Source organism: Hippocampus comes, unplaced genomic scaffold (assembly GCF_001891065.2).
Source record: "Hippocampus comes isolate QL1 unplaced genomic scaffold, H_comes_QL1_v1.1 scaffold10, whole genome shotgun sequence".
Lineage (NCBI taxonomy): Eukaryota > Metazoa > Chordata > Actinopteri > Syngnathiformes > Syngnathidae > Hippocampus > Hippocampus comes.
In genome coordinates, this window is record NW_017805001.1 from 1,243,318 (window position 1) to 1,263,490 (window position 20,173).

At 42.5% G+C, this 20,173-nt stretch overlaps 6 protein-coding genes across 9 annotated transcripts in view; 5 read left to right on the forward strand and 1 right to left on the reverse strand.

Annotated features, from left to right (window-relative positions):
• The window catches only part of ccdc47 (coiled-coil domain containing 47), a 9,119-nt gene extending 6,080 nt beyond the window's left edge, over positions 1–3,039 (reverse strand). The window contains exons 1-6 of the mRNA XM_019896070.1: positions 2,830–3,039; positions 2,024–2,325; positions 1,712–1,813; positions 957–1,131; positions 740–861; positions 334–399 (exon numbers count right to left, since the gene is read on the reverse strand). Of these exons, the coding sequence (XP_019751629.1) occupies positions 334–399; positions 740–861; positions 957–1,131; positions 1,712–1,813; positions 2,024–2,325; positions 2,830–2,893 (831 nt within the window). The 5' untranslated portion in view covers positions 2,894–3,039. The remainder of the gene's footprint in view (positions 1–333; positions 400–739; positions 862–956; positions 1,132–1,711; positions 1,814–2,023; positions 2,326–2,829) is intronic.
• A 645-nt stretch (positions 3,040–3,684) lies between these two features.
• On the forward strand, positions 3,685–7,597 carry dcaf7 (ddb1 and cul4 associated factor 7). The gene is given in 7 exon segments (XM_019855780.1): positions 3,685–4,038; positions 4,041–4,201; positions 4,593–4,704; positions 4,773–4,891; positions 5,221–5,430; positions 5,688–5,805; positions 6,140–7,597. Coding segments are annotated over 7 exon segments (1,017 nt in total). The 5' UTR covers positions 3,685–3,914; the 3' UTR covers positions 6,313–7,597.
• A 543-nt stretch (positions 7,598–8,140) lies between these two features.
• rusf1 (RUS family member 1) lies at positions 8,141–12,097 on the forward strand. Its single transcript, XM_019896385.1, has 13 exons — positions 8,141–8,505; positions 8,579–8,656; positions 9,014–9,128; positions 9,197–9,242; positions 9,556–9,588; positions 9,658–9,763; positions 9,963–10,064; positions 10,343–10,413; positions 10,481–10,665; positions 10,746–10,803; positions 10,915–10,979; positions 11,052–11,228; positions 11,300–12,097. The coding sequence occupies exons 1-13, from the start codon at positions 8,359–8,361 to the stop codon at positions 11,383–11,385; spliced, it is 1,269 nt and encodes a 422-aa protein (XP_019751944.1). The 5' UTR covers positions 8,141–8,358; the 3' UTR covers positions 11,386–12,097.
• Positions 12,062–14,845, forward strand: LOC109531864 (uncharacterized). Of its 3 annotated transcripts, none has more exons than XM_019896399.1 (10): positions 12,062–12,174; positions 12,256–12,457; positions 12,879–12,911; positions 12,993–13,205; positions 13,348–13,401; positions 13,609–13,641; positions 13,721–13,954; positions 14,021–14,124; positions 14,477–14,642; positions 14,706–14,845. In XM_019896399.1, the coding sequence occupies exons 1-10, from the start codon at positions 12,110–12,112 to the stop codon at positions 14,775–14,777; spliced, it is 1,176 nt and encodes a 391-aa protein (XP_019751958.1). In that variant the 5' UTR covers positions 12,062–12,109; the 3' UTR covers positions 14,778–14,845. The 3 variants fall into 3 exon arrangements, with proteins under 3 accessions (XP_019751958.1, XP_019751964.1, XP_019751972.1); XM_019896405.1 differs by having other exon boundaries at positions 13,351–13,401; XM_019896413.1 differs by lacking the exon at positions 12,062–12,174 and having other exon boundaries at positions 12,288–12,457; positions 12,879–12,910; positions 12,991–13,205.
• Positions 14,846–15,179: 334 nt separating this feature from the next.
• On the forward strand, positions 15,180–18,314 carry LOC109531923 (transcription elongation factor B polypeptide 2-like). Of its 2 annotated transcripts, none has more exons than XM_019896464.1 (4): positions 15,180–15,447; positions 16,826–16,960; positions 17,221–17,329; positions 17,419–18,314. In XM_019896464.1, the coding sequence occupies exons 1-4, from the start codon at positions 15,445–15,447 to the stop codon at positions 17,532–17,534; spliced, it is 363 nt and encodes a 120-aa protein (XP_019752023.1). In that variant the 5' UTR covers positions 15,180–15,444; the 3' UTR covers positions 17,535–18,314. The 2 variants fall into 2 exon arrangements, with proteins under 2 accessions (XP_019752023.1, XP_019752030.1); XM_019896471.1 differs by having other exon boundaries at positions 15,201–15,447; positions 17,422–18,314.
• Positions 18,315–18,919: 605 nt separating this feature from the next.
• The window catches only part of LOC109531886 (uncharacterized), a 4,785-nt gene continuing 3,531 nt past the window's right edge, over positions 18,920–20,173 (forward strand). Inside the window, exons 1-2 of the mRNA XM_019896420.1 lie at positions 18,920–19,220; positions 19,337–19,568. Coding sequence (XP_019751979.1) covers positions 18,966–19,220; positions 19,337–19,568 — 487 coding nt within the window. The 5' untranslated portion in view covers positions 18,920–18,965. The remainder of the gene's footprint in view (positions 19,221–19,336; positions 19,569–20,173) is intronic.

The following is a 20,173-nucleotide window of genomic DNA, read 5'->3' on the forward strand; positions in this document are numbered from 1 at the left end:
AAAACATATCAGAGATTTGCATTAAACATAATTTCTGAACCCTATTTGTATCAAAATTTAAGTAACCATAAACAGCAATATATTACAGCCCCGCCTCCCCACAAGCACGCAACCACCGTCAGATAACTTTTTAAAAACATACTCCTACTCTACTCCCCTCGCCACACACGTACACACTACTGTACTCTCACAAGTGAATCCTACTTGGGCATCCGAGTCATCAAAACCATCTTGGCCAGTGTATTTGACAACAACACAACTATGTGCGCTTTCTCGCTACACGTAGCGGATATTATGGGAATGTGTTAACACTGCTGTTGACTTGATACCAACCACTTGGTCACAGGTGGGCCTCATCATCCTGGCCAGAACATTGAGCAGGTCCTGTCTCTTCAGGAACTGCAAACGCATAAACATGCACCATTAAATGTGAACACATACACAAAAACACATTATCCACCACACACGCCTCACTAGCCGCGCACCCACAATACTACCTCCCCACGCACTACACTAACACCCCCGCAAACACTACAGTACTCCACCCAATTCAGACCCACGCGAAACCTGGCTTAAATATTACCCCCTTCCATATACACAATACTAACTCTACACACACACTACCCTCCCACTGAAGTACGATACTTACCCTTCCAAACTAAAATACTAATACACACCAAACTACCACACAAACCCATACACAGTACCACACACACGCACGCACACCCTGGTCCTTTACCTTGAGCTGTATGAGCATTCCCTCACAACAGACACGTCCAGAGCACCACAAGTTGTAGATGTGTTCATTTTCCTGATTGAGCTTTCCCGTACTCACTGCGTCTTTGCTGGTGCCGTCGTCACCTGTGTGCACAATCATCCATTTCCAGTTGTTGTTGCATCATCATAAAAATAAATAATAATAATAATAAAAAAAATGGTGACCACGGGCAACTCACCGACAAGAGCAAAGTTGCTCTCTAGCAGCTCTCTGTGAGAGTTGAACCAGGACTGAGCCAGGCGGCTGTTCTTGTTCTTGCCGATGATGTAGTTCATGATGTAGGCCAGCAGGCCCGTCACCATCAAGATCTCCATGTAGTAGCTCTCCCAGCTGTTCTGAAGATGGGCTGGAACCTGAACACAAGCAAACAACAAGTTTCTATTGGGGGGATGCAGGGACAAGATAAATAAAAACTGGTGGATTTTGCTGCTTAACTCATATTCTACAAACGCAATAATAAACAGAATGTTGTGTTTAGACTAGTCGGGGCAAACAAATAATGTTATAAACAATATTTGACCTGACGTCCTGTTTAAACAATAGGGAATGTTATTTAAAAACAACAACAACAAAAAACAAGATCTTGAACCTTTTAGGGAGCGTTTGCGGGTGCACAGAAAATTTAATTTGACTTTTCTTTAAACAGTAGAGAACCTTTGAAAACATGCCTGGCAGTTCAAAAAGGATTTTTAGAGATCTTGCTGTAAACATGAAAATTAATACTTTAATCATGCTTTATTTGTTTAAAGACAATTCTTAAGTTCATAATGCCTTGCTTTAAACAATGTTAAGGAGTGTTAAAAAAACAACAACTAAACTTTGGCCTAGTTTTGAATATTCAGGATGCATCTGATAACTATACTGTGCAGGCAAAAGAAAGACAAGTGACGGCAATAATCTAAAGAGAGGCTTTAAGAGTTAAATCAGATTTACCGTATGGATTATGAGGGGGTCTTTCATGGGGTGCCCAGTCTTCTCCATGTCGCCAATACCCTCAAACTCCTCCTGGTCATATTTACTGTAAATGTCCTGATCCTGAGGAAAACATATCAGAAATTTGCATTAAACATAATTTCTGAAACCTATTTGTATCAAAATTTAAGTAACCATAAACAGCAATATATTACAGCCCCGCCTCCCCACAAGCACGCAACCACCGTCAGATAACTTTTTAAAAACATACTCCTACTCTACTCCCCTCGCCACACACGTACACACTACTGTACTCTCACAAGTGAATCCTACTTGGGCATCCGAGTCATCAAAACCATCTTGGCCATCCTCCAACTCCACTGTGGCCTCGTTTTCATCCTCGTCTTCGTCAGGCCGCAAAGAAGGGCTGCCCCGAGCAGGTGGCGGGGCGGTGCCAGCCTCGGGCACTGCATCATCGCTCATATCCTCAAATTCGGCAAAGTCGTTGTCGTCGAAGTCAGCCAGGTCCTCGCCATCATCAAAGTCATCATTGTAGCGTCCACCGGAGACTGGGAAGGCCAGGAGCAGGAGGAACAGTGGGAGCAGCAGGATAGATAAATGTCGCATGGTGGAGCCTGTGCAGGATTTCCACCAAACAAGAAAGGGAAAAGTGATGTAATCATCCAAGGTTTATCATCTTTCTCCTGTCATCCTGAAATACATTTGATCAGGACTTGTTAACAACCCCACCAATTTGTTTTGTCATTCAATGGAGGAAATTAGAGTACAAGACTTTTTAATTAGCTACCTTAGTAGACTCTTCAAGATCAAACTGTGTCGCAAACGCCACCTTAGCAACGTATTCGACGAAGACACGTTGTCATAATACAGCTAATAAAACTGTAGCGTTGCTTATATGCGCAATTTCACCTTGGACACCTGTCAGTTTTTGTGGGATTGAATACCTCAGCCCACACGTAATCAGACCCCTGCACCCTACCATCCCCCCTATCACTTTCTTACGAACCAGCTCTGCCGCTAGCATGCTAACTAGCGACCACAAGCCCGAGCTCACAAATGAAAAGTGACACCATAACACTTATTGAACAGATTCAAGTACAAGAATTCTACCAGCTTACCGGACCCTTCCTGTTGGATTCGCGTTACGATATCTGCTCTCAAACAGTCCCCAAATATTCTCATTTACTGCAACGGGTGGCTGGAGGAAGCTTGACACGGATTTAACCTCTCAAAGTAAAACTAAGGCGGCGAGACTTCCTTTGTCAACGCGAGAGTTTGGGCATGACCGCAACGCGAGCTGACGTTGGACTTCCCAATGGCGAGACAGCATAAATATGTTCATATCTATCCTTCATCCTTTTTCAACATTGCTTATCCTGAAAGAGGGTTGCGGGTCTTACTAGAGCCAACCCCAGCTGACTTCGGGCCGAAGGGGGGTACTCCACCCTGACCGAGGTCGCCAGTTAGTCGCAGGGCACATGTTCATATCTAGACGTTTATTTTAACTTCAAATCAACATCGGAACAGGCTGTTTCAAAGTTTTTAAGTAGCACCGTATAAAATCCAATCGTATTAAAATGAAACTCCTGAAAGATCATTTACGTGGCAAAGTTTTCAATTAGGAGACGATATACAAAACAGAAAGAAAACTCAAGATTTTCTTCCAAGTAATGATGATTAATAATTACTCTTACCTATGTGTATAGTACATATTTACGATGTTATAAAATGTATTAGTAGCATGGCTTTATTTGTTGTTGGTTTGAAAGGAATTCGTAGAGACATGGCTGAAATGTTTTATTTTGAAATCAATGGTGAGCAGCCCTAATTATAAATTAGAGTAAAATCCACTCGGGTGTCAATAATATTTAAATGTTCAAAATGATTGTTGATGTGAAAGAACTATTGAATGTTTCCCAAAATATAGCTCGTAATTTGAAAGACGTAAACGGAAGTCGCAACCTAGTAGTCCGCTAGCCTGACAAAGCTTTGTCGTTCTGAACGAGCTATGGCTGGCACGCTTTGTTGACTAAAGTGGCCGTGGTATTGCATTACATTAGCGTTTTCGCGACGCGACGGCGACTACCACTACAATTTCTATTAATTATTCTTACGGGTTGAACAAAAGTGGTCGCGGTCGCTTCCCGAGGGGAGACTTATTCGCGGTTAGCTAACGCGAACTTGTTAGCTCCGCTCAGCTAGGATGTCGCTGCACGGAAAGAGAAAAGAAATCTACAAATACGAGGCGCCATGGACGGTCTACGCAATGAACTGGAGCGTGAGGCCGGACAAACGCTTTCGCTTGGCTCTGGTTTATGTGTCTGCGTTTAGGTCCAGCTGGTGGGTCTCGAAGAAGAGAGCTCAGAGTTCGTGTGCAGGAACACGTTTGACCACCCGTACCCCACCACCAAGATCATGTGGATCCCAGATACTAAGGGGGTCTACCCGGACCTGTTGGCCACCAGCGGGGACTACCTGCGCATCTGGAGGGTGCGTTGGGTGAACTCACGTGCTTTTTTCCCCCCTTTGTCTGTTTGTGTTTATGTATCACTGACATAAACGTGATGACAACCATACAACAGGAAATGGTACTCCATGCAAAAAAAAAAAAAGAAATCTAATAAAAGTTTAGCTAGCATATTGGTTTATCTTTTACAATATTAACAAATTGGTTCAAGTAGATTATTTAAAAACAAAACTAACAATAAATAAATAGAATAGAAATGTGTGGTAAGAAACTTAAACAATCAAACTTTTTTTGGCGCAAATGCTCGTTGACTGGAATACAGAACAGAGTGGGTTGTACTTCTCCGACCCTTATCTAGTGCATTTTCTTTTGGAGAAGAAGTAACAAGTACTGAAAATGTCCTCCACATTGCAGGTCAGTGACACGGAAACGCGTCTTGAATGTTTGCTAAACAACAACAAGAACTCAGACTTCTGTGCACCGCTTACGTCCTTCGACTGGAACGAGGTGGACCCTAACCTGCTGGGTAAGAAGAAGAAGAATAATCTCAGGGGCTGTCTTGCCGAAATGAGATGTGTCCTACCCCCTGTGCAGGCACATCAAGCATTGACACCACCTGCACCATCTGGGGCCTGGAGACAGGGCAGGTTCTTGGCCGCGTCAATCTGGTGTCAGGGCACGTCAAAACGCAGCTCATCGCCCATGACAAAGAGGTTAGTGTGATCTCGGCTGGGCAGTGAATCCATTTGAAGAAACCATTCATCCATTTTTTTTTTTTTTTTTTGCGTGCTTCTTTAATTCTAAGCGTTTTGTTGCTGATGTGCACTCTTGCGCCAAAAAACATCGCTGCGAACATAACGGAGCTAGTTTACAAAAAAAAGCACGGTCAACTTTGTGACTTTTCCCACCCGTCGTATGACTGCTAATGTGATTCCTCCTTTAAAATTGGAGATTTGATTTTTGTAAAAGGAAAAAAAAGAGACTTTATTTTAAGGCCATAATGGCCAGCTCAAGTGTTTTCATGTGATTCCCCTCCCCACAGGTGTATGACATCGCCTTCAGCCGGGCGGGCGGCGGTCGCGACATGTTCGCCTCGGTGGGCGCCGACGGCTCGGTGCGCATGTTTGACCTGCGGCACCTGGAGCACAGCACCATCATCTATGAGGATCCCCAGCACCACCCGCTGCTGCGCCTCTGCTGGAACAAGCAAGACCCCAACTACCTGGCTACCATGGCCATGGATGGCATGGAGGTCAGTCTTATACTCTAAACAAACACGTTCAGCAGCGCAAATTACCTGGCATCAGAACCATTTGTATTAACTGGATTGAAAATTAAATTGTTTGAAAAACGTGTTCGGATCTTTTAGGACTATATCGGCTTTTGATGTTGACAAAAACATGCTGACATCATTGAAAACTAAATTGCCTTTGATAGTTAAATTCATTACCCTTCACTCTTGACACCAGTGTGCCTCTGACAAGTCTCGTTGCGGTTTGTGCGTACAAGGTTGTGATCCTCGATGTGCGTGTGCCGTGCACGCCGGTGGCTCGCCTCAACAACCATCGCGCCTGTGTCAATGGCATTGCCTGGGCGCCGCACTCCTCATGTCACATCTGCACCGCAGGTAAATCACACACCATGTTTTTTTTTTTTTTTTTGTCTGACTGATTTATTCCTTGAAAGAAGAAAGATTGTGTGTGTGTGTGAGTGAGTCTCCACTTGTTCATATGTGTGCAGTGTATGGGAGTGTGTTTGCTATGGATGTGTAGGATCGTGTGTGTCTATCTATGGCTGCTGAGTCTACATGTGTGTCCGATGTCAGTTACAAGAATAACCCTGAACCACACGCTGCTTCACCAAGTCACGAGTTTGCACATATGTTTGGAAAAAAACATGTATTCTACCTCTCGTTTGTTTTTGTTTTTTCCCCCTTTCTTTTTTTTCCCCTCCCGCGGTAGCCGACGACCACCAGGCACTGATCTGGGACATCCAGCAGATGCCGCGAGCCATCGAGGACCCCATCCTGGCATACACGGCCGAGGGCGAGATCAACAATGTGCAGTGGGCCTCCACGCAGCCCGACTGGATCGCCATCTGCTACAACAATTGTCTGGAGATCCTACGCGTCTGAATGGGAAGGAGGGCTTTTTCCTCCCTGCTTCTTCCAGTGGACTCTGAGTGAACTGTTTCGAGTGGCTGTACTGTACTCCGCAATAAGCCTGGCTTTTTTTTTTTGTCTGTGATACCATTTTTCTTCTTCTTCTTTGTCTTCTTTGCCTTCTTCTCCCCAGTGTGTTCCAGCTCTATTTATTCTGCTCTCCAGGTAGACAGACATCTTTTGTCCTGAGGAGCTACAGTTCCACACTGACACGAAAAGGAATAATTGCGCCACGAGATTTAGGATGGAAAAATTTCCATTTTAAAAAAAGTATCTTTTAGAAGATTTGTTAACATTTTCCAGCAGAAAATCTGTCATTTTTGAGAGGGGGAAAAAAAAAACGAAGAAAAAAAAGAAATCATTTTTTTTCACGGAATTTGTCATTGAGAAGTGTAATATTAAAAAAAAAAACTTAATTCATTAAACATAAAATTTAACAGGCAACTCTCTTTCCAATCATCAGAAAATGTAGTTAATATTACTATGTGATGGGCCAGCATATTTGACTTTGTCAGATATATCTTTTATCTTCGAAAGAAAATCTCAGACTTATTTCCTCAAGTGTGATTTTAAAAACTGCCTTTTTTGAAAATATCAGGTTTTCTTTAATATTTCAATTTCTTTCTAGCTATATATTGTTTTCTTGTAAATATTTTTTCTTCGTGGGAAATGCAACTGTTTTCTCAAAACTAGATTTTTCCATCCTAGAAAATCTATGACTTTTAATCTGGTGGTATTAATAATGTTCCTTTTCAGTGTGTCCCTGATATTCCTTGGTATCGTAGTGCTTGGAACTAAGATGTGTGTGAGATGATGTTCATATTTTTGTTTGTTTGTGTTGCGAAGACGGAATACAGATTCTACCGGGTTCTTCTACAGGTGGTGCAAGTGTCGCCACTTTCACCCGTTCCATGGACAGCAGCAACTCCAGACTTGGTCCATTTCTTTGTAAACTCATTTGCTCATTTCATCACGTCCTGGCCTGTGCCGGAAAATTGACTTTTGTTCTCTCATGTCGTTCCACACGTCGAGATCGTGTCCTTGTAGCATGCCATTACTAGACAAGGGGGGAAAAAGTGTACATACATATAAATATATCCAGCTAAAATGTCAGATAGCAAAGTGGTCAAGTTGTAGGCTGTTTTTCTGCATTAGGTCCTATGGAATTTGCGCTAATAATAAATTGTATTGCTCCATTTATAAACTCAGTTTGTATTTATTGTCTATTTTCTATGTATTAAACCATGTTCTACATTCATACGTGTTTTCATTTATTTTTGCTCATTTATTCATAATCGGTTGGTGGCTTCCGTTTAATGACGTCGCCAAAGACTCGCCGCAGCTTCCAATGCACCAATTAGGACGATTTGGGAGGGTGAACGGTATTTAACGAAGCGAGGCGGATGAAAAACACCTTTTACCGTAAAATACTGTAATTCATCTTAAATATTCAAATAATACAGGATAGTAAAATAGTAAGTAATCGTGCCTTGTTAATATTGTACACTTATATGAAGTGGGTGTAGCAAGAGAAATCGACCTGATTTTATACAACGCAAATGTGTCAGGTTATATTATTTTACAATTACTACTATCATTGCAGCGTTGTTTCCTCATAAAAGCAGAAATATATCAAGATTAGCCAGGGAGAGATGTGGCAGTGTCCAGATGTTCGAAAGGACGCGCAGGAGAACTGCCGAATTGGCAGGTCAGCAGTATACGTCATAAATCCCCGCCCCCATTTTACAATTCACCAATCAGGGCTACTCGAGTATGAAAAGGCGGAAAAAAACAAGGTAAGGAAGTAGGTGGGAGGATATCTTTTTAACGTGTCGTTATTGTGCTGTTAAGAGTCTTCAACAAAATGTTTAGAAATTAAACATGCTATTTTATTGTGTCTTGGTAAAAGATAACCCACTTGAATTATTGTGTTAAGCAAACCAAATGTGATTGTGGTATATCGACAGTAATTGCAGATCGAAAATTGGATATTTCAGGGGTTTCCTGCATCAAGCACAAATGGAGGAGTGCGGTGCTCTTTTAGCCACCGAGAGGTACGGCAGTGGCGAATCTTGGCAGTATGTAGTAAAGGACGGAGCCCTGGAGAGGAGAAGGGACGGCAGGGAAGCTGAATCGAGAGGAAACTCCTTTGTTGGTGTTTTTAAAGTAAGGAAACCTTCCGAAGAATCTGAGGTTTTATTACATTTTCTTTGACTTCGTAATTGTTCATATATTCCAGAGCGTATTTCTGCCTCAAGGGTACCCTGACAGCGTGAGTGGAGACTACTTGCAGTACCAGTTTTGGGATACTGTGCAGGTGCAGTATGATAGTGCCTTGACTTAAAAAGAATATTTCTTTCAATGACCATGCTTGAAACTTAAATTACTCCTATCTCAAATGAATGTGTTTATTGAAATGAATGTAAATGCCATTAATCCGTTTCATTGCATCAAAAAGCATTTTTTGGGTCATATTTCTTTAATGTGATCAATTGCAATATGGGGGAAGTCCGACCTGGCAGACCCAAGCGTATTGTGAGGGTTTGTTGGGAGCATCTGGCAGAATCCCTCCCCTCAACTCCATCAACACGCCTTCCTCAGTATCGATAATGAAATCTGAATCTTTACGTTCTTGTCAGTTGCCACCCCTAATGGTCAACATCATTCTCCTCAGGCCTTCTCCAGCTCTCTGTCAGGAACGCTGGCCACCCAGGCGTCACTCAGAGGTGTCGGTGTGGGAAACCAGGAAGCCACAGTGGCTGCGGCCACAGTCACCTGGCTGCTAAGAGGTAAATAGAATGTACATTGTTATGCTTATTGTATATTGACACCCTTCAATAGTAATGTTTTTTCTTAGATGGAACCAGCATGTTGGGAAGGATCGTCTTCGCCTGGCTAAAAGGGTAAAGCTCAGCACTGTGCCTTTTAGACAGAGTAATGGGCCACATTTGGTCTTGGCATTCCAAACGAGTCTCCCTTTCATTACACGCCAAGGTGATTTTTTCCTCACCAGATTTATCGAAGCATGCCTTTCATGGATCTTACTGTGTGCACTAGTAACCTAAAATGCAAGAAATTGTCCCAAACGTGTTGATAAGATGAAGAATATACAACCAAGGACTATACTCAAACCTCTCCGTGACTGATTAAAAGGATCGTCCAACTACATTTGTCCATCCAGTGAAAACTTTAAACGTTTTGTTGTTATTCCTGCAGAAACAAGTTGGATTCTGAGGCCAAAAAATGGAGGTATGCTTAGTACAAAAATGTTTTTTATTAATTATTTCACAGAGTAACCCTGTCTCAATGTTTGTCAAGGCTTTTTGCAGATATTCTCAATGACATTGCCATGTTCGTGGAAATACTCGCCCCATTTTTTCCTGCTTGGTTCACCTTGATTGTGTGCACGTCGGGCATTTTCAAGGTAAATCAAATAGAAGTAGTGTACATGAAATGACTGAGGCCACTATTTCACCACAGCTAGTTCGATTTGTGAGTGTAAAAATGTATTTTTTTTTCATAGTGGCCATGGTTACACTGAACAAAGCAGATGTATTTTACAATACAGAAATTGTCGTACTGTAACTTCTTTCTCACTCATAGTTGAAATGTGTTCTCTCCAGTCAGTGGTCGGTGTGGCTGGCGGAGCCACCAGAGCTGCTCTGACTGTCCATCAAGCTCGCCGAGACAACATGGCAGACATCTCCGCCAAAGATGGCAGTCAGGTTCTTTGAACATTCCTTTAAATATTTCTGAGTAATGGCATTTGTGTCTGGTAGAGCACCGAGTTCCAACACAGAATAGGTCAAGGAAGGTAGGAAGTGTACTACAAACGATGCTTTCCGACAAAGAAGACAAAAAGCTAAGGTGACCTTTCGAAAAAGAGAACCATTGATGTTGTATTTTCCCGAAAAGAAGACAAACTCTTGAAGTTGCAGTTGCAATTTGCACAAAGACAACCCATTGAATATTTGATATTTATTCCAACAAAATGTAATTCCAGGAGACTTTGGTGAATCTGGCTGGACTCCTGGTCAGTTTGATCCTCATTCCACTCGTCACGGACAACCCGGGGTAAGTGCTAAGTGACCAGTTGTAATCCGAATTCAGACATTCATTTTTTTTTCCTCCCACTTCCCAGATTGACCATCAGCCTGTTCTTCCTCTTCACCGCCCTCCACTTGTTCGCCAACTACAAGGCGGTGCGTTCAGTAGTCATGGAAACATTAAACGAGGCGCGGCTCGCCATCGTGCTGCGACATTTCCTGCGAGACGGATATGTCCCAACGCCACTCGAAACCAATCGGGAGGAACCTGTCTTTTTGGGTATAAGAAACATGACTGCTGGCTTTATATTTTCAGATAATTGTGGAAGTAATAATTATATATGTATTTTTTTCCCCCAGAGTTTAGGAAAACATTACCTATCAAACTTGGTGTGAGGCTTCAGGAAGTTGTTCAAAGGTAACCCTAAAAATTTGTTTGAGTTGTGGGGCATATTTTTGTGTCACTTTTGGGCTGTCGGAAATTCCACTTTAAATGTTTGTACACAACAATTTGACATATTTTTCTTAGCCCGGAGCAGTTCCGTTTGGCTTTGATGAGAAAGGACGCACCCTTCCTAATAGGCATTACAAATGGTACAAAAAAGTCCTTCTAAAAAGTGGCCTTCCTCGGTGCATTTTATATATCTTGTTTCTCTGTACTTCCAGGCTGTGTACAGGTGTGTTTGTCAGCGCACGCACACACGCGAGATGAAATCAGAGCGATGTGTCAAGCTATTTGGCTCAGTGATAGGTTGAGTCCATCAGGGCGACATCAAGATTTCTGGGAAATGGTGCACAAGAGTTACATCTTGATAGACACTGAGTTTGACCGATTTCACAAAGGTGAGTCGACATGGGAATCTGTAACAGCTGCTGTTTAGAGTGTTTGATAAAACGATGGATTTGTTTGACAGGTGTGGAAGCTGCCGGGTGGGACGTGACTAGAACACTGCTGGACTGGGATGAGTGGAGACTGGAGTGGAAGCCTAAAATCAGATGAAAACATGCACAGATATGTGTGTCAGACAGATGAAGTAAATCTGTCCATAACCTTGTCTTTTTATTTCTGGAAAAAAAAAAAACTTTTTTTAAGTGTTTGTGTGAAATTAAATATAAAAGCAGTGTAGAAAGTTGTTTAGATAATGGATGGATGATGGATGCATTGTAAATCCATAAATGTGAATGACATGTGGCTTAATTTGTGCCCCAAACCCTTCAGACGCGTTTTAAGATTGGCCTAAAACAACCAGGGCGAATGTTAAAAATTTGTTAATTATCATTTTTTACTAAATGTGTCCTTAAGAAATGTATGTTTGAATGTTAATTCGCCTCTACAAAAAAAAATACACTGGCAGGCTGCGCTTGACCCATAGGAGGCGTTTTTAATCTGAAACACTCCTGAATAAACAAACGAAGAAAAAAAGGTAACTACAACTTCCGCCACAAGGGTGCTTCCTGTCCACGAACTTGGTTAAGATATATAAATCCGCATATCTGTCAGGTAAAAAAACAAAGTATATTGTAAAATATATTTATATACTAAGACTAATGTTCTGGCCTGTCAGCCAGTTTTATATATCTATTTGAAATCAGGGTTGACTGAATCCTTCCAACAGTCTTAATTTGAAAAGCGGATGTATTCGACGCTACGTTTGCCTACTTGATACATTGTGCTAGCAAAACACACGATTTCAATAAACATTTCTGTGGTAGTTTTGTTCTAAATGGGTCGTTATAAATGTGCTTACGAGTGTGAACACTCCGACGATACCGACGAGAAGTATTTCAAGTGAGTTCGGCATCCCACTTTTTTTCTGGTTTCACCTTAAACCCAGTTGTAGTTAGGTTGCAAAGACAAATGTGTTTGTAGGTTCCCACTGTGCAACGAGCGACGCCTGAAGAAATGGCTCGCCAATATGAAGTGGAAGGACTGGACGCCTTCACGCTTTTCTGTGCTGTGTAGCAAACACTTTGAGGAGCAACACTTGGACCGAAGTGGCAAGTGTGTTCAGCTTCGGGAAGATGCCGTGCCCACAATATTCCTTCCTCAAGACGAAGCCAGCAAAACCAAGGTTTGTTGATAATGCTAATGGTCTCTGGGCATGAATTATACACCTATTCATCAATGATTTGTTTTTGGTCAATATATTTATTTTAAGTACGGCATTTGTACAGTACAAATATGTACAAACATTATTGTCTTAATGTGAATTAAAGTGTGAAAAAAATTGCACCACATAAGCGGTAGAGAATGGATAGATGGATGCACTTTACTCGTCCTACTACTGATAAATAAGTAGATAAAAATGATTACTCCAGTTGACCCCCGCATACTCGCAGTTTTGGCATCTTCATTTTCTGTGTTCTAATATAGAATTTTTGTACATTAAATAAATGCCAAGTTGACAAGTATCCCCACTAAATGTGATGAGTTTATTTTTTGAGGAAAGTCTGTTTTTAATATAGTAAATAGTGTGACTCATCTCATTGTAGACACCCAGCACTTCAAGAGTACGACAGAAAAAGGTGAACTTGACCATTACCTCATCAAAAGTGCACTGCTCACAGACTTGGATTCATTGTTTTTCCTCGTCTCGCCTATGGCAGCAAGTGAGCAGCAAAGCCTGGCAGACGAGTTCGGGCATGCCCTCGATGACCACGAGGCGTGACGAAGAAGAATTTGTGAATGCTGAAGTGGACGTGGACGTGAATGTGGAGGTGCAGGAGGAGGCGGTCAGGTGGAGGATCATCATGGACCCGACCTTTGTCAAGATCGCGTCCTTGCCACATTTCTTCCATGGGGATTACTGTGCCAAGCAGGTGATGCACATGATGATGATATCATCACTACTACTACTCCTACCACGACTACTTTTACTACTACTGCTATGACAACAACTACAGCAAGCACAACTGCTACTTCTACTATTCTCGTTTTTATGCATATTTATTTTGTTCTCAGCAGGATGTTCAGTGGGCACCCGACACAGATGTGCTTACAACCTCCACCAAGGAGGTTTGTTTGCAACTTTTCTTCAATTGAGAAAAGGCCTTGGAAGAGGTCTTTCGCAGTGTACATTTTAACTGTTCCCAGGGCATTTAATATTGATTACTAATCAAGTCAAGAATTCGATAAGGCGATTCAGTGCCCTAACAATACATTGACTCTGACTAATAGGAGTGCTCACAGGCCATTTAAACAAATGTTTCGTCTCTGCCGTAGACGGATGGCCTAAATCCTGAAAAGGTGATTGAGGTGAGTTTTTTTTTTTAAACAAGGGATCATATAAAATGATCCAAATGTTCTTAAATAGACTTTGATTGGGTGGTGTCAGGTGACGGCGGCGTGGCAGTGGCTAGGTTTGGACGTACGGGGTCCTCTACCGCTGACGTACAACGGGCACAAATACGTGGTGACATTAAGCGACTACTACTCCAAGTGGGTGGAGGCAGCGGCCGTGCCGTTCTATCTGCCCACGCATGTCGCCAAGCACATCGCTGATGCCATTGGTCACTTTGGCTTACCACTGCGGATCCTGTCTAGGCTGCCCTGCGAAGTCATCGGGCAGGTGAGTGATATTAACATGTGACATCTTGAACATGAAGCAAAGAAATAACATTGTAAATGATGTCAGATCAATCAAGAACTTGCCAGACAGCTGACAACCAGTGTGGCACTCGTAATTCAGCATCCGCACACCGGCGCCATTGATCTGAACACACAGCATATGATTGACAGGTTTGTATTATTATTCACAACACAAGCAAATGAGATTGTGATACCTTTCAAGTATCATCCGTGGCAATGTCTGTGGTGACACATTATTGGTACTCAATCACTTGAAAAGTTCATATTTTCAGTCAAGTATTTTTCTAACAATGGTGTTTATTTAAGTTTAAGGCATTTTTCTGGTGGGGAAGGGAGTTTTTTTTTTCTTTGTTTTTTACTCTGAAAAAAACCCAATTATCTGAGGAACAAATCAAGAACTGATACATCTTGGATGAGGATATATTTTTACACTGTTTTTAAACACTATTGTAAAGAGGGGGGAAATAAAACCTTTTTTTTTTTGTATTGTGTTGGCTCCAAGCATGGTGAGTGATCTGGTGGATGAGCATGCAACCGACTGGGACATCTTCCTTCCCGCCAAGGTGTTCACTTTATGCTTCCAAGAACACTCTCACACCAAAGAAAGACCTTTTGCGCTCCTCTGCTGCCGCGATTCTGAACTCGTCCACTCTCCACTCGAACTGCCCGTAAGTTTTCATATGTAAACTTTGACTTAAAATGATCTTAAAATGTCTCCTCTTATTTCCCAGGACACAGATGCACAGATCCAAGAAAGTGCTTTCCTGGTGCAACATGGAGCATCAACCATTACACATATTTGAGTTGTATTTATTAATGCACAAATAATGCTCACTCTTAAAAAAAATAAAAATTTGTATTTTGAAACAAGTTTCGAGTCATTCACTTTTTTTCAAAGTAAAACAACTGAGAATGGTCCCGCTCTGTGGATAGTTAACTCGCAGTAACCTTGTGGTCATACTTAAAACTGCACTTCGCCATAAGTTACATTATTTGAAACGAAGCCTAAGTGGTTATACAGCATTTTCAATTATGTTTTCAAAAACCTATGAATGAGGTATAGAGCTGCTACGTTTAGACACGTGACAAATATTCACACACTGAAAGAAAACGCGCATGTCTGACGTCACAGAAATGAAACCTCCATTAGACGCATAGTGTGTCCATGAATGCGTAGGTTGCGTTTATGACGAGCCGGGACCATCTACGAGCTCGCTCTTATACATATGACACTAATTTAACATTGATCCGTAAACATTCATGTGTAATAGCTTGAATACCAATTGACATACATAAAGTCGCCGAGATTTCTACGCGAAGCGTTCACGAAGAGGCCCCGCGGCCAAGGCGGTACTTTGGAAATTCCGACAGTCCAGTTGATAATTTGAACGCCGCATCAGCTGTCGCTGTGCAGTTGAGGCGTTTTTTTCCTCTTTTTTTCTGCTCTCACTGTGCAGTCGACCATTAGACATGGTGAGTGCATAAGATACACGCTGGTAACGTTACATAGCTTCGACGGCAAAATCACAATCTTTTGGTCCTGTGGGGAATGTTTTTGATGTGTTTTAAAAATCACGTCAGAGAGGAAAGCGAATGTGTCACCAACAAGACTACGTCCACAAGGCTGGCTTTGTTTGGCTAACGGGCTGATAGCTTCTCAACGTTAGACAGTTATTAATAATCGACAACTTGGCTGTATTAATAAATCACTCGTCAGTGATAACGCATCATGAAAGCAAGACTTTAGCGTGTTGGCGTAGAAAGCCGTTTTTCGTCTAGCGTCCATGAGTCCATGACAACAAATATAACTAGCTTAAGTTGGCAGTTTAGGAACACCTTCCTTCAAAATCAACATTGTTTTATTAACATTATTCAGTAGCTCGTCATTTAACGCTACATAAAACAGGGTCGAGCCTTTTGGAAAAAAAGAATTTTGAGAATAATTGCTGCGTGAAACTTGGGCTTCTGTATGTGTGTCAACGTTGGGCTAAGATATAGCAATGTAGCTCGTCATGATTGGCCCTCGAAACATCTCCCAACGGCTTATCTCTCTATACTGTATATATATAGTTAATCCATCCGCTTTTCGTGTTGATAGTCACGTTTCATAAAATTATACGATATAACAGCTGCCACTGGTTAAATTGTGCCTACTAAGTTGCCAAGTACACGGCGTTAGCTTCATGCTAAGCTAACTAGTGTTAACTTTGATAAATGCTTAGTTTCGGTTTTAATGCTATTATCACACTTTCATATACTTTAAAATATAAATGTTACGAGATTTGCTAATCTATCTTGTGAGCCACTGGTTATATGGACGCTTTTCTTCGTAATATTTCAGGAATGTGTCCTTAAAATTCAAAGTCAATGTGGCAAATTATTTTTCTTGCATTTTTCTTTGTATTGTTCTTACAATTATTATTATTTACCTCTAAAAGCAGTTTTTTTAGTCATCTTCGATTTACGAACTTTTGTGTGCGCCACACTTTTTTTGGTAACAACATAGAAGAACAAAACATTTATGTGGAAGATCTCTGATCTTGTTTATTGTAATGCAGATTGCTTGTCATTTGTTCGAAAAATACATGATAGAAATGAATATTGAATTCATTTAAAAACGGAGTATTTTATTTTATCATGCACTAACAAAGGAAGCTTTGCAGTGCAGTACTGGCCTCTGCTGGCCTCTGACAGTTACTGCAATTGTATAGGATCATAATCAAATTGCATTCAACGCTTTTACGCAGTAAGTTTCATTTCCTGGTAATGGCATTGTGGTGGAGTCAAGAGAAAGCCAAAGGGGGAAAAACGCATGAAAATGAGGATAGATCTCTTGTCTTGTGTCCGCCAGGATGTGTTCCTCATGATCCGGCGTCACAAGACGACCATCTTCACTGACGCCAAAGAGTCCACATCTGTATACGAGCTGAAGCGCATTGTTGAAGGCATCCTCAAGAGGCCACCTGAGGACCAGAGGCTCTACAAGGTAAACTCTCCAAGACAGAAGATGACTTTCTTTTTTTTTATTGTTGATACAAAATGGTGGAGAACCACACTCAACAATGGCTGAATTAATTTCAATACATTAAAGCCTATTTTATTGTGGCGATACCTTTTGCATTTGGCTAAGCTACCAAGGTAGCGGGGCACGGGTTTACTAACATTTTTGGGCCACTTTTCTGCCCTACACTGATAGTTATGTAATGTTATGTGGACCAGCTGACTCGTGTTATTTTTGTTGTTCAGGACGACATGGAGCTGGAAGACATGCAGACGCTCGGGAATTGCGGCTTCACCAACCAGACGGCACGGCCTCAGTCCCCCGGCACCGTAGGCTTAGCTTTCCGGCTTAGCGGTAAAAAACTTTGTGTTGTTGTTCCATCAGATGTGTGTGTGTGTGTGTGTGTGTATATGGTGGTCTTGAGTTTCAACTTGTCTTCCCAGCAGATGATTCATTCGAGCAGCTGAGGATGGAGCCATTCTCAACCCCGCCTGAGCTCCCGGATGTCATGAAGCCGCAGGACTCGGGCAGCACAGGCAATGAGCAAGCCGTTCAGTGAGGGAAGGGGGTAGACACAGGAAATACACAGGGGTGGGGTGGAGCGGGGAGAATTTGGGGAAGAGGACTACAAGATCTGCAGCTGGACAGAAGCAAATGACGGGTTGTTGTTGTTGTTCTTTGATCGAGCGGTGCGTTTGTGTGCATGCTAGAAAATGTCACAGCCCAGACTGGTCACAACACTGTCACCCGCTCAACACCAAGCATTGTACCTCCTATTTAATTGATTATTTTTGAGCTGTCGTTGGGCTGCCTTACTTCACTGTGAGTTTCTTTTTTTTTGTTACTTTACTGGCTTCAATGACGGCGTCTAGCAGGAGAGACCTTTTTTCGCTTTTATGTTCGTATTGATCAAACTGTTAGGATTTCACTCCTTTCTTTGGCCCAAATAGTTTGTTTTTGCCATTCCAAGCAAAAAGTAATAGAGAACATTTCCTACAAGTATATTGATCATTTTAATAACATTTAATCAGGCCGAAATATTTAAAGAAATGTATGCTTGTTTTCTCTGTTTGGTCCCCATTGTTTACTCCACAATCTTAACAGATCAAAGTTTGTTTTGCTTGTTTATAATACAGTACTAAGATACAGATTCCCCCCCCTCAAAACAAGAAATAAACACTTGAAAAGTCAGTGTATTATATTTATGGTGGAGATAGCTGCAGAAATCTGAAGAAAAAGCATTTTGCATAATGGTGTCTTGTTAAGGCTCGGCCACCCTCTAAAAGTTGGAATTGATTGGCAATTAAAATTGGTGTTTGTCCCTTCTTTGACCTTCAAACATTTGACTCGTGTTTTGCAAAGGCCCTGAACAGGTCACAGATAATGGTTTCTTACAAAAATACTCACGCTTCCCTGATTTCATGCTCGTTGCTCATCGTTTGTCTGCTTATAACATTGTTCACAACGACGTCGTTTGGGTTTGGCTTGTTCTTGATATGTATTCCCGAAGAGTCATTAAACGCATCTGAAGTTAGTTTTGACTCGGGTAATTTGCTAACGCTAATTTTTATCGATCAGGTCGTTACAGTTGATTACATAATTTATTTACTGGCGTTTATTTCCGGAGTACTGTATTCCTAAAAGATAAGGCTGCCTTCCAGCCCATACGGATTTAACTCGGGGCTATTTTCCGCAGTGTTTCTGAAATGCCCCTGAACACACCACAGTCCAATTGTTTACTGGGATTGTTTAAATGAATTTGACTGATCTTATTTCCCGAGTGTTCCTAAAAGCTAAGGGTTTTAGCTCATACGGACTTAGTTACTATTTTCCGAAGTGTTGTTGAAATGCCCCTGGACACACCACAGCCAAATTTTTATTGGGATGAAATGATGGTCGTGTTTCCCTATGCCATCGAACGCCACATCCGTTAGCATTTAGCTACTTGGCTAACAGTACAGATCAATGACGGGGTTCCCTAGCCGGGCAAATGGACGTCGACGGCTGTGTTTTAGCGGCAGGCCGGGCCGTCCTGGACCTGGTTGAGCGGGACTGGCAGCCTCTGTCCACCGTCGAGCTGGACCAGCGACTGGACCAGGCCGTGGAGGACGTGCTGGAAGCGGACTTGATACACAAAGTCAAACGAACGAGCGAATCTCCGTCAAGAAATGACGCCGCTACTGCATCCTCCAGTACCCGGGAGGAAGTGTCCGAAGAGCTGCGGGAAGACAACGAGGCAGTCAAGGTGAGAGCCATGCCATCACAGCATATCATAGCAAGCGAGCTCAGTATCCCGTCGTAAACGGATGACATCACAGCACCATGTGAGCTAATGTTTCTCCATTATCCGCCCTCACGCAGTATGTGACTGCCCGACTGCGGGACTTCCAATCCCGAAACCGGTTGACCGGCCGTGCCCGCCTGTCACTCTCTCAGACGGTCCCGCTGTGCCTCACCCTGCTGTCCAGCCGCGTTAGCTACCGTACTTTGTCCCGCCTCTACCGCTTGGAGAAAGGCAACATCCACCGCATTTTCTTTTTTTTCTGCAAGTGTGTCAACACGCTGCGAGACGAGTACATACGCTGGCCCCGAGGTAAGGTTTTGTTGTGCAATGTTGTTGAGCCGGAATGGCGAAATGCCACAAACAGACTTTGGAAAATTACATTTGGTAGATTCGATATTTCTCTGCCTGTGGATTTTATACAGAACTCACCGAAGCGGGATATTCTCACACCTTTGTGCAGGTGTACTGTAAATTTGTGTTCCAGCTGTAATGGAAGTTCTGGCATTAGGTAGGGCTGATAAAATAGCAGGACCATATCATCATTGCGATAATATTCCCCCCCAGCGGTGCATTTATCAGTCGGCCCGCCGGGAAATCGCCAGATTGTCCCGGTTTCCACTATGGGTCTGGTCCTACCCATTCCACTCTGGTTACAATGCAGAAAACTGCCATTTTGATAAAGATGTAGATGTTTCCCCCACAGGTGACGCGGCAGAGGCTGCCCTCTTCCCTCTCTCCGGAGTGCTGGAACATGACGAGCGGCTGGTGGAAGGCCGGCACATCCCTCGAGTGTTGGGAGTGTTGGGGCACACCCGCATTCCCATCCGGATACCTTCAAGGAAAGATAGTGCCGAGCCAGAAGTGAAGAGGACAAAGAAGACGGAAGAGCGTAACGTGTCTTGGCTCCATCTTGA

What these genes read in the sequence shown, in the direction of transcription:
- LOC109531864 (XM_019896399.1), top strand. Translation starts at nt 12,110, where the DNA reads ATGGGTCGTTATAAATGTGCTTACGAGTGTGAACACTCCGACGATACC. An exon ending in ACGAAGCCAGCAAAACCAAG is followed by an intron (nt 12,458 to 12,878) that starts GTTTGTTGATAA and finishes ATCTCATTGTAG; the next exon opens with ACACCCAGCACTTCAAGAGT. An exon ending in CAAGAGTACGACAGAAAAAG is followed by an intron (nt 12,912 to 12,992) that starts GTGAACTTGACC and finishes CGCCTATGGCAG; the next exon opens with CAAGTGAGCAGCAAAGCCTG.
- LOC109531923 (XM_019896464.1), top strand. An exon ending in AGGACCAGAGGCTCTACAAG is followed by an intron (nt 16,961 to 17,220) that starts GTAAACTCTCCA and finishes TTTGTTGTTCAG; the next exon opens with GACGACATGGAGCTGGAAGA. An exon ending in CTTAGCTTTCCGGCTTAGCG is followed by an intron (nt 17,330 to 17,418) that starts GTAAAAAACTTT and finishes TTGTCTTCCCAG; the next exon opens with CAGATGATTCATTCGAGCAG.
- rusf1 (XM_019896385.1), top strand. Translation starts at nt 8,359, where the DNA reads ATGGAGGAGTGCGGTGCTCTTTTAGCCACCGAGAGGTACGGCAGTGGC. An exon ending in TCTGAGGCCAAAAAATGGAG is followed by an intron (nt 9,589 to 9,657) that starts GTATGCTTAGTA and finishes ATGTTTGTCAAG; the next exon opens with GCTTTTTGCAGATATTCTCA. An exon ending in GGAGGAACCTGTCTTTTTGG is followed by an intron (nt 10,666 to 10,745) that starts GTATAAGAAACA and finishes TTTTTCCCCCAG; the next exon opens with AGTTTAGGAAAACATTACCT.